This window comes from Cervus elaphus, chromosome 17 (assembly GCF_910594005.1).
Source record: "Cervus elaphus chromosome 17, mCerEla1.1, whole genome shotgun sequence".
Classification (NCBI taxonomy): domain Eukaryota; kingdom Metazoa; phylum Chordata; class Mammalia; order Artiodactyla; family Cervidae; genus Cervus; species Cervus elaphus.
Window position 1 is genome coordinate 57,127,006 of NC_057831.1, and position 12,417 is coordinate 57,139,422.

Consider the following 12,417-nt stretch of genomic DNA (forward strand, 5'->3'; position numbering starts at 1 on the left):
GCTCCTGAAGCAGGAAATGCTCTTTTTGCAAAGATGTTACTGGTAGCTCATGGGATCGAAGGGAAGGCTGGAGAACCAAACTCGGAATCAAGGCTATTTGGAGGGGGTAGGTGGATCCTAGGGGGCCTAAAAGCAGGAATGACGCAACTTAACTGCCAGAAAGAAGAACTCAAATAATAGTTTCCATTCTCATGTCACTATAAATTCAAAGTCCTGAGAAAGTGGGTCAGATTGGTCTAGCTCAGGTCACATGTCACCCCTTGGCTGATGGGCAAGAAACCTCGATTTACAGCCTTGCCAAGACATCGTTCAATGGACGAGACATAATTCCTAAGAGGAAAGTGGCATAAGGTCACAAAAGAAAGATAATGACAACCACGCAACTCTTCATGACAAAGACTGCACCTGCCTTTGTACTATCACACACCGATAATCACCTTTCTATGTGGAAGCAGTTGGGCTATTTTCACAGTCCATCCGAGAATAGACATGGCTTTGGAGGAAACGATGGCCCTGCGGCAACCCTGTGGGCACCCATCATGAAATGCCAGACGAGGACACACACTGCTGAAGAGCCTCAGTGCACCGCAAAAGATTGTCCCCAGGAGGAAACCTGTGTTTTGTTTTCGTCAGTTTCTCTCTGCACATCTCCTTGGGATGAGGAGCATTCTAAGAGGCACTCATCTGTCGTTTCCTCTTCTTCCATGTTTACAGAGACCTGTTTTCATTCCGACAGTCAATTTCTCTCCGTACCTTAAGGACCAGGCCAATCTGAGTCCTTCTAGACCCTGGTACTCAGCTGGTAAAGAATCCACCTGCAATGCAGGTGACCCTGGTTTGATTCCTGGGTCAGAAGGTGCTCTGGAGAAGGGAACAGCTACCCACTCTGGTATTTTTGGGCTTCCCCGGTGGCTCAGCAGTAAAGAATCCGCCTGCAATGCAGGAGACCTGGGTTCGATCCCTGGATTGGGAAGATGCCCTGGAGAAGGGAACGGCTCCCCACTCCAGTATTCTGGCCTGGAGAATTCCATGGACTGTATATATAGTCCATGAGGTAGCAAAGAGTCGGACACGACTGAGCTACTTTCAAACCAATCATAATGGTCTCAATCCCCCTGTGCTGTCACCGTTGGGTTTCAGGGCAGGTCTGTGACCCAATTGCCACCTGGCCTGGGAAGACTGTGACTTAGCACGCACACTTGTGACCCAACTCTAGATGCTCTGACATGAGGAGAAATCTTTCCAGAAGGGGGCTTCCGCTAACAGCTTTTCACTTTTAAAAAGGACAGAGTAGTGGAAGAATGTGCTGTGGGACCACCATTAAGTACAGACTGTCCTTGAAACCATGAGAGGGGAAGCCTGAAGACAATGCCGGCAAGTAGAAGAAAGCAGAGAGGAAAAGGAGGAAAGAACCAAGGTGCTCAATGAGGTGAGTTCTTGAGTTCACAACTTGGGAAACACCCTACTCAGAATTCTATCGGGTAAGACAATACATCCTCTTATAATTTATGTCGCTTCTACTTGGGCCTGCTATTATTTGCAGATAAAAGTATCTCAAATGATAACGTATAATATTATATTCTTTCAATAAGTAATAAATTTATCTCCATATTTCCCTCAGGTAACAGCCTTAACTCTAGGGGTGGGGGAGGGAAAAACTCATCCAGAAGATTTTGTGAAGTATTATTTTTGCCAAAATGGACTGCTTTGTCCCATGCCCTTTCATGCACACTTCATCTTGTCCTTCAAGTTAAAGAAGCTTCCAGACCACTCTATCTTTACTAAAGTAATGATTCCTAGTTCATAGAGGATTTTAAAATGCATCTGTTTGTTGTCATGATTGACTGACTGAAAGTCGCTCAGTCGTGTCCAACTCTTTGCGACCACACGGACTATACAGTTCATGGAATTCTCCAGGCCAGAATACTGGAGTGGGTAGCCTTTTCCTTCTCCAGGGGATCTTCCCGTTTGTTGTCATACCTCTCCGTTAATCAATAACATACCTATGTAGATTTTTCAAATGTAAGAACTTCCTTTCACTCATTATCCAAAGATTGCCACCCATCAGAATAGCACCAATAGTTGGAAATGGTTAAGAAAGATGTAGGGACTTCCCTGGTGGTCCAGTGGCTAAGACTCTGCACTCCCAGGGCAGAGGGCACTGGTTTGATCCTTGGTCAGAGAACTAGACCCCACATGCTGCGACTAAAAGTTTATGTGCCACAACTGAGAGTTCACACACTGCAGCTAAAGATCCCGCAAGCTGCAATGAAGACCCGGTACAGCAGTGGCCACAGGACTGGAAAACGTCAGTTTTCACTCCAATCCCAAAGAAAGGCAATGCCAAAGGACGCTCAAACTACCGCACAATTGCACTCATCTCACACGCTAGCAAAGTAACACTCAAAATTCTCTAAGCCAGGCTTCAACAGTACGTGAATTGTGAACTTCCAGATGTTCAAGCTGGATTTAGAAAAGGCAGAGGAACCAGAGATCAAATTGCCAACATCTGTTGGATCATAGAAAAAGCAAGAGAGTTACAGAAAAATGTCTACTTCTGCTTTATTGACTATGTCAAAGACTTTAATTGTGTGGATCACAACAAACTGTGGAAAATTCTTCAAGAAATGGGAATACTAGACCACCTCACCTGCCTCCTGAGAAATCTGTATGCAGGCCAAGAAGCAACTATTAGAACAGGACATGGAACAACAGACTGGTTCCAAACTGGGAAAAGATTATGTCAAGGCTGTATATTGTCACCCTGTTTATTTAATTTATGTGCAGAGTACATCATGAGAAGTGCTGGACTTGATGAAACACAAGCTGGAATCAAGATTGCCAGGAGAAATATCAATAACCTCAGATATGCAGATGACACAACCCTTATGGTAAAAAGCGAAGAGGAACTAAAGAGCCTCTTGATGAAAGTGAAAGAGAAGAGTGAAAAAGTTGGCTTAAAGCTCAACATTCAGAAAACTAAGATCATGGCATCCGGTCCCATCACTTCATGGCAAATAGATGGAGAAACAATAGAAACAGTAACAGACTTTACTGTTTTGGGCTCCAAAATCACTGCAGATGGTGACTGCAGCCATGAAATTAAAAGGTGTTTGCTCCTTGGAAGAAAAGTTATGACCAACCTAGACAGCATATTAAAAAGCAGAGACATTACTTTGCCACAAAGGTCCATCTAGCCAAGGCTATGGTTTTTCCAGTAGTCATGTATGGATGTGAGAGTTGGACTATAAAGAAAGCTGAGCACTGAAGAATTGATGCTTTCGAACTGTGGTGTTGGAGAAGACTCTTGAGAATCCCTTGGACTGCAAGGAGATCCAACCAGTCCATCCTAAAGGAGATCAGTCCTGGGTGTTCATTGGAAGGACTGATGCCAAAGCTGAAACTCACAATACTTTGGCCACCTGATGCGAAGAACTGATTCATTGGAAAAGACCCTGATGCTGGGAAAGATTGAAGGCAGGAGAAGAATGTGACAACAGAGGATGAGATGGTTGGATGGCATCACCAACTCGGTGGACATGAGTTTGAGTAAATTCCAGGAGTTGGTGATGGATAGGGAGGCCTGGCGTGCTGCAGTCCATGGGGTCACAAAGAGTCAGACATGACTGAGGGACTGAACTGAACTGAACAGCCAAATAAATAAATTTTTTTTTACAAAAAGAAAGATATAGACAGAAAAGAGAAGTAAAATAAAAACAGAGAAGGAAGTAAACAAAATCAAATCATGAGAATCAACTGTCAGAAAACTGAGTCTGAGTCTTTATTCTAGCATGTTTGATATGAAGGAAAAGAAATATAGTTGGGAGAAAGATTGAGCTATCTTCTGACAGAAGGAGAAAGGATGATGCAATTTGTACAATATTTATCTCTTTAAAATTTTGAGTTTATTAAATTTCAAGTAGGTACAAAAGTGTATTTTTAAATATATGTAAGCTGCATAGAACCACACAATGACTCCCATATATCCACTAGTATACAAGTGGATATACAAGTGTATACAAGTATACAAGAGAATATGGCAATGTGTTAGATGTCCCTGGCATGTAGATCCCCAGCCCCACTGCATCCCACATGCCTTCGAGGTTAACACTGTGCCAAATTTTAAACCAATATCTATCAAACCCCAGTGATGAGTATTGCAAGGGAGGAGCAGGTAGGGAGAAGTGAGTATCTGTCACTGCGGACTTGGAAGCTGGAAAAGATGTAATTCCCAGTCTCCTTCCAGTTTGGTGGGGAAACAGACTCTCGTGAGTACAATGGTTGTGGTGTGAGGCAGGATGTGAGAAGGACTTTGATAAGAGAACTAAGCCCTAGGGAAGCACAGAAAGAGACATTATTCCAACTGGCGTCCACGGGAGCTGCTCCGTGGACATGGTAGCCCGTCTGCCTTTGAAGGCTGGAGAGGATTTCTGCAGATGGAAGGAAAGGGAACAGTCAAAAAGGAAGCTGGAGGAACAAGGTGGTCTGAAGGATGACTGCTCCATCCAGGATGACTAAGTATGCAGGGAAAATCAGAGCTTGAAACTAGGATGAAAGTAAAGCTTGAAGGGAATCCTATGGAAAATGAACATTCTGGAAACCAAAGCCTGCAGCTGTAAGTTTGGGCAATCCTGTTTTCCACACAGAGATCCAGAGGGGTGCCCTCTGCTGCTCTTCTCTCCCTCCTTCCCCTGCCACATCCTCAGGCCACACCTGCATCAGATCATTGCCAAGTGCCACCAATTCTCCCGACACCCTCTCCTCCGTCCATCCCTCTTCTTCCATGCTAATCCCACCGTATCTGCTCGGTGTCTCAGCAACGTAGCCAGCCTTCCCGCCTGGTGCCATGGTTCCCAGTCCCCTCCAGCTGACACCTGAATTCCTCTGGATGGAGAGCTGGGGTCCCCGCTACTCAGCAGGACACAGAGATCAAGGAGATAAGTCTGGGGCATAGCTGGGAAGGGTCACCTGCGGTGAGAACCACAGACACACAGAGGATGAAGCTATAAGTCACAGGGAGGGGGTGTGAGGTGAGTCAAGGTCAGAAGTGGAACAAGTGGAAAAGTGGGGTGTGCTCAAAGTCAGGCTCAGCGGTGTAGATTGGAAGCCTGGAGTCACACGAGACACCCAGGAACACAGGTTCGTTTTTATTGGAGCCGAGTGGGCAGGGAGCCGAGCAGAACTGGCTGGCTGAAGGAGAGACAGGCGGGACCAACAAGCCCAGGGATGTTCCATCAGAAGACTCCTTCAAGGTCAGGTTTATCCAGGCTCCTCTTACTCCCAGGAGAGAGGACACTGGCGCTCTGGTCAGGAGCCGTTTTCTCAGGCACCCCCAAGTGTCTTGCGCCCTTCATCCCATCTTCACCCCTCAGTGTGAGTCCTGGGGGCAGCCCCAGCTTTGCAGCCCAACAGACCTCAACTAGAGCTAGATATTAGTCCAGAGATGGCACGCTAACTGGTTAGCTTCCTGGAGGTAATGACACCTTGAGAGCTATTGTGAGGAGGAAATGAGTGTGCATGGCATGTGCCTGGTGTATAGGGAGGCTCAAGAAATAGTTCTTAATCCAACAAATATTTATTAAGCACCTACTTGTGAGCCGAGCATTCTACCAGCTTCCAGGGATAGTATGGTGAACAGAACCAGTCTAGGCAGGGAGACAGACCTTAATTACTAATCATGAAAATACTTGTAAATGACAGATATGAAAAGGGGATGAGGGCTGAGCAAGCACAGATTTACTGAGAGATTAGGAAAACTCATCTTCCAGACCCTGCTCAGAAGTGGGCTTCCAGAGAAGCCTACCAGATCACCCTCAACTGGCAATGATTCTATTGGCCTGTGAACTCTCAGCAGGAAGCATGCAGCCCATGAATGACAGATCTGACCACCGCACCTAGTAGTATAATTAATGGCATGCATCTCCTGTCTCCTTCACATCGTAAGCCTGTGGGCAGACAGCAGGCCATCTACATCTTTCAGTGCTTCACAGTTTCAGTTTAAGTCTATTATTTTAATAAATAAGTGAAATCAGCTTTTAAAAGCTGCCACAATGTAACACAAGTTGAAGCTTAATTTATGCTTTTTGTATGACAAGTTCCCATTGACTTCCAAGTCATTTTGTCAGAATATAGTAGGTGATATGCAAGGAAACAATAATCTGGCTTCTCAGAAATCATATAATGTCCATACCTCAGAAAGTGTGGCACCCCTAAATTCCTGTTGAAGTATTCCAGACCTGAGCCTGACTCACCTATTAATCAGGGAAATACAAACAAGAAAAAGTATGATTAGTAGAATTCCATTTGCCAAATCCTCAATCTCTAAATTTTACAATTAGGACCTCAGTTTGTGAGCTAACAACAACAATAAAATATAGAATACAAAAAAAAAAAAAAAAAAAAAAACCTTTATGTGCTGAAACATTCATTCCTGTTAGATTGCTTAATATTGAATCAGACTCTGAGGTTAAACTCTGAGAATCTACTCAGATAAGCAATTTTAGCCATATATTGACATTAGGAGATTAAGTTCCACCTTAACTCTCTGAAGATATTTTTCTTTCCTACATTCTTTTTTATTTCCTTTCCATTATGGTTTATCTCATGATATTGAGTGCAGTTGACTGAACTACACAGTAGGACCTTATTGCTTATCCATTCTATATGTAATAGTTTACACCTGCTAACTTCAAACTCCCAGCCCATCCCTCCCTACTCCCTCATCTTTGTCAACTCACAAGTCTGTTCTCTTTTTGTTTTGCAGAAAAATTCATTTGTGTCATATTTTAGATTCCATATATTATTGCTGTTGTTCATTCGCTAAGTTGTTTCCACTCTTTGCCACCCCATGGACTGAAGCATGCCAGGCTTCCCTGTCATTCACCATCTCCTGGAGTTTGCTCAAACTCATATCCATTGAGTTGATGGTGCCATCCAACCTTCTCATCCCCTTTTGATGAGACAACAGGATCCCCATCCTGTTGTCCCCTTTTCCTCTTGCCTTCAATCTTTCCCAGCATCAGGGTCTTTCCCAATGAGTCAGCCCTCTGCATCAAGTGGCCAAAATATTGGCGCTTCAGCTTCAGTATCGGTCCTTCCAAGGAATATTCAGAGTTGATTTCCTTTAGGATTGACTGGCTTGACTTCCTTGCTAACCAAGGGACTCTCAAGAGTCTTCTCCAGCACCACAGTTCCAAAGTAAGTGATAATATATGGTATTTGTCTTCCTCTGACTTCACTTAGTATGAGAATCTCCAGGCCCATCCATGTTGCCACAAATGGCAATATTTCATTCTTTCTTACGGTTGAGCAAAATTCCATTGTATATACACAGCACATCTTCTTTATCCATTCATCTGTTGATGGACATTTTGGATGTTTTCATGTCTTGGCAAGTATGAGTAGAGCGGCTATGAACCCTGGGGGTGCATGTCTCGTTTTGAATTGTAGTTTGGTCTGGGTATATGCCCAGGAGTGGGATTTCTGGGTCACATGGGTAGTTCTACTTTTAGTTATTTGAGGACTCTCTATAGTGTTTCCACAACGGCTGCACCAATTTACATTCCTACCACCACTGTAGGAGGACGCCTTTTTTCCCTACACCCTCTCCAGCCTTTATGGTTTGTAGACTTTTTAATGATGGCCATTCTGACCAGCGTGAGGAGATACCTCATTGTAGTTTTGATTTACATTTCTCTAATTAGCAATGTTGAGCATCTTTTCGTGTGCCTATCGGCCATACGTAATGCCTTCTTTGGAGAAATGTCTACCTTCTGCTCATTATTCGATTGGGTTGTTTGTTTGTTGTTGAGTTGTATGAGCTGTTTGTATATTTTGGAAATGAAGCCCTCGTTGGTCATATCATTTTCAAATATTAATATTTTCTCCTATTCCATTGGTTGTCTTTTCATTTTGTTTATGGTTTCCTCTGCTGTGCAAAAGCTTGTAAGTTTGATTAGGCCCCATTTATTCATTTTTGCTTTCATTTCTGTTGCTTTAGGAGACCAACCTAAGAAAACATTGGTACAATCTATGTCAGAGAATGTTTTGTCTGTGTTCTCCTCTAGGAATTTTATGGTGCCATATATTCTGTTTAAGTCTTTAAGCCATTTTGAGTTTATTTTTGTTTATGGTATGAGGGTCTGTTCTAACTTCATCAATTTACATGCAGCTGTCCAACTTGCCCAGCACCAATTGCTGAAGAGACTGTCTTTTTCCCATTGTGAATTCTTGCTTCCTTCACTGAAGATTAATTGACCGTAGCTCTGTGAGTTTACTTCTGGGCTCTCTGTTCTGCTCCATTGATCCACATGTCTGCTTTTGTGCCAGTACTGGTACCACATTGTTTTGATCACTGTAGCTTTATAGTGTTGTCTGAAGTCTGGGAGGGTTATGCCTCCTGCTTTTTTCCTTGTTTTGTATTGTTTTTCCCCTGAGGGTTGCTTTGGCAATGCTGGGTCTTTTATGGTTCCATATAAATTTAAGGATTATTTGTTCTAGTTCTGTGAAAAATGTCATGAGAAATTTGATAGGGATCACATTAAATCTGTAGATTGCTTTGAGTAGTAAGGCCATTTTAACAATATTAATTCTTTGGAAGATATTTTCCTATTTTTCAAAGTTAAGAACTGTCCTTTTGTTTATATGTAATTTTAGTGTAATTAATATTTATAATAACTCTTGACATCAGTGATAGCTATAAAAAGATGAACACCAAAAAGAAACAAAGGAAACATGTTGTTATTAGATTTAAATATTCATATATTTCACTTAAATTCATTTTATTTTGGTATCTTTTAATTTTTTAAACATCTCAGTGCTGAGAAGAGGCAAGATTTATAGATGCAAGCAAATGTATGAACAACCAACCCAGATCCTCTTAAGCAATTTGTAAAATAGGAACAATCCATCTGTTTAAGAAAATACATCAAATCAGGATCTGCAATGTGGGACAGTGAGAGAAAGCATTTTCATCCTCAACCCTGTTTTTGGTACCTCAAAATCAAAATTTGGGGCCTACTGTAAGCTGTATAATGGTAGATAAACAAAGGAAATAAATGTTCTCTTGCTTTTTCCATGGTTTCATCAGCTTGTTTTTCATGACTCATAATTCCTTTCTGAAAAAACTCATTCCTTTGATCTCCTGCGTAAAATGAGTACTGTTGAGTTAGTTCCCATCAACCAGTCAGCCTTCCTACTGGTTCTTGTTGTGCAGCCTCAGCTGTACCAAACATTTACCAGTTAACTCATTCCCAGAATAGAATTATGAGCACTCTTCAGGAGGGTTCAGTCCAAATTGCCCAGAGGAGTTCAGAAGGATAGTCTGAAGATTTAAGAAACAAAGGCAAATATTATTCACACAAAAATACTGCTGACCTGAAAATAATTAGTGGAAAAAATTTTAAAACCATTTATTAAAACTATGTCTTATAAGAACACAAGAAAACTTTCTAAAGTCACTGATTAAAGGCTCTTTCCAATGCTTTCTTATGCCACGGACCCTCCTTTATAGCCCCAAGAAGACAGTGTGGTTAGTGGTAATAAACTTCTCAGCCTAGAAGCCAGGAAACCTAGGGTCTCTTCCAGCCTCTGCCTCTATGTTTTTGGGGCTTATTTTCCACTTCTATAAAATAAAAATGAAAGTGTTTACGCACTACTAGGGAAACACAGAAGTTGGAATTTTATTTCAGTAGTTGAGGGTCAATGAGTAGTTCTACTTTACAAATTTACATCCTCTCTTTTCTCATGTTCTGAGTGAAACAATGATTAGCCTGCTGGACTTCTGACTCAATCCCTGGAAACAGTGCCAAGAGATGAGCTGACATCTCAGGGCACATGTTATTCAACAGACTAAGAGATTAGTTTACTGGTCCTTACTAGACCTTGGAGGAAATAGTGATTTTATTTCATGCCATCTAATTCATATGAACCGATTTTAAAAGTTCTTCACATTCTCTCTCCTACGTGCTACACGCATGGTAAGTCACTCCAGTCGTGTCAGACTCTTAGTGACCCTACAGACTGTAGCCTGCCAGACTCCTCTGTCCATGGGATTCTTCAGATGAGAATACTGGAGTGCGTTGCCATTTCCTCCTCCAGGGGATCTTCCCAGCAATTGAACCCATGTCTCTTGTGTCTCCTGCATTGGCAGGGGGCTTCTTTACCACTAGCGCCACCTGGGAATCCCTCTATCTGCTACATCCAGACAGAAATGCAACTTGGATCTATTTGAGTTTATAATAAATAGCCAAATCATCAATAAAACTGAAGCATCACTCACCGTGTATATTGATCTTGCTGATGCCCCGCGGAAGTAACTTCTAGTTCTGGTATTGGAGGAAGCACGTCCTTGACCAGAGTCGTCGGCAGCCTCTTGGTGGTCTCTGCTATTTAATAAGGAGAGCTGTTCTAGTCTTTATTTAGTCAACAGCAATGCAAAAGCAGACACATAATCTAATGTAGGAAGAGAACTATGCCCTGGGTCTAAACAGGATTTGGGCAGTTTCTACCACTCACTCAATTTCCTGTCTGCAACTCTGACACTTTTCACCCATTTCTCTCAACTTTGTATCTTTCCTTTCATTCCTCCTCTCCCACCGCCTTCTGGGCACAAGATCCAAAGTATAGTGAAGGAGGAGCAAAGTAAAGAAAAAACTTAAAGTACAACATCAAGTAGCAAGAAAAAATTTTTAGTTTAGAAAGTACACACATTTCCTTCTATCGCATATTGTTTAAATATGTCTCTAAGGAGAATATTAATGACATCCTTGATTTCAGGGACAATTTTACCAAAAAGCGAATTTACAGGTAATGATAAAGTTTAGCCTGCTCTGCTATGACTCTGTGACTTTATAAAATTCTCCTGATATTATCTTCAACTGATTTCAAGTAGGAGACAAAATTTTTTGTTCATGGTTCAACGGTGTCTCTCTCATTCCACTGGGCTTGCTTTTCTAGTTTTTATATTGAAACTTGAGTTCTACATAATACATGTGACTTTTTACATTTGCCTACTGGGTTATGGTCTTTTCTTCATGAATTATTAGAAGCTCCTTATACACTAGGAAATGTTGCTCATCTCTGATGAACTGCAAAAAAACTTTTCCCAATTGTTTTTGCTGTGTACATTCTTTTACACGTGGTCAAATTTATTAGTGATTTAGCTGAGTTTTGTGTCATGATCAGTTTTGCAGTTCGTTATAAATGAATTCTACCATTGTTTCTTCTATTTTGTGGTTTCACGTTACCATTAAAGTCATTAACCTGTTTGAAATTTACTGCAGTGTTGGTGTGAGCTCTGGATTAAGTAAATTTTTTTTTCCTAAGTGATTATTCAGTTGTCCCAGCATCATTCATTCAGTAATTTTTTGTTTTCCTACTAATATGATAAGCCATTTTCATCATTTACTGAAGTCCTGAATTTTCTAATGTTTCACTGGCTCTTCCGTTGGTAAGGGCCAACTGCACTCATGGGACTAGATCTATCAGCCTTATTTTTCTCTGAAAATTTTACACTGAAAATCCCCAGGGGTCTGTGGTTTTTGTCTTTTTAAACCTGTACTTCTCAAGGGTGGTTGTGGTGAGAAGAATTCTACAACAGCCCCCAAGAGTCCCACTTCTGGTGTACATGCCCCCCTTTAATTCTCCTCCCTTGAGCATGGGCAGGACTGTAATAGGATCTCATTCCTGTGACTAGGTTACACTAAGATGAAGAGCTTTTGCAGGTTAATTAACATCCCAAATCAGTTGATTTTGAGAGAATCTATCCTGGGTGGGTCTGAGTTGAAAGCCTTTAAAAGAGAGACTGCGCGCCTTTAAAAGAGAGACTGCAAAAAAAAAAAAAAAAAACAAAGAATAAAAGAGAGACTGCGCCCTCCCTGCCATCAGGGGGATCCCTCACTGGGCTCAAAGAAGCAAGCTGCCATGTTGTGAACTGTGTGTGAAAAGGGTCCTAGAGCAGGGCTCTGGGGTGGCCGCTAGGACCTGGGCGTGGTGTCTGGTGGTGAGAGCCAGTTAAGAAGCCAGGGCCTTCAGTCTACATCCTCTAAGAAATGAATTCTGCTAACAACATGAACCAGCTTGGAAGGAAACCCTTCAGATGACAACACGGGCCAGCTCGCATATTGACTTCAAGCTTATGAGTCCCTGGAATGCAGCAGAACAGTACCCAAATTTCTGACCCACAGAAACTGTGAGATAATGAAGATGTGTGGTCTTAAGCCACTAAGTTTGTGGTAATTTGTTACACAGCAATAGAAAACAAATAAAGTGATCAACAGAGTCTTGACCTGAAAATCCCCAGCAGCGGTAATTTAAAGTACAGGCTCTAGAATCCTGCCCCAGATCTATTGAATTGCCATCTCCCTTCTTAATGGCCCGGGGGGCCTTCGATAATTGATTCTGATGCACATTAAAGCT

The 12,417-nt window shown here is 42.1% G+C and overlaps 1 protein-coding gene across 3 annotated transcripts in view; it reads right to left on the reverse strand.

Annotated features, from left to right (window-relative positions):
* Positions 1 to 8,742: 8,742 nt before the first annotated feature.
* The window catches only part of TMEM156 (transmembrane protein 156), a 35,994-nt gene continuing 32,319 nt past the window's right edge, over positions 8,743 to 12,417 (reverse strand). For 2 of the 3 annotated variants that reach the window (XM_043871277.1, XM_043871279.1), the window contains 2 exons: positions 10,280 to 10,385; positions 8,743 to 9,322 (listed from right to left, as the gene is read on the reverse strand). In XM_043871277.1, the coding sequence (XP_043727212.1) occupies positions 9,310 to 9,322; positions 10,280 to 10,385 (119 nt within the window). In that variant the 3' untranslated portion in view covers positions 8,743 to 9,309. The remainder of the gene's footprint in view (positions 9,323 to 10,279; positions 10,386 to 12,417) is intronic. The other variant, XM_043871278.1, reaches the window with a different exon arrangement.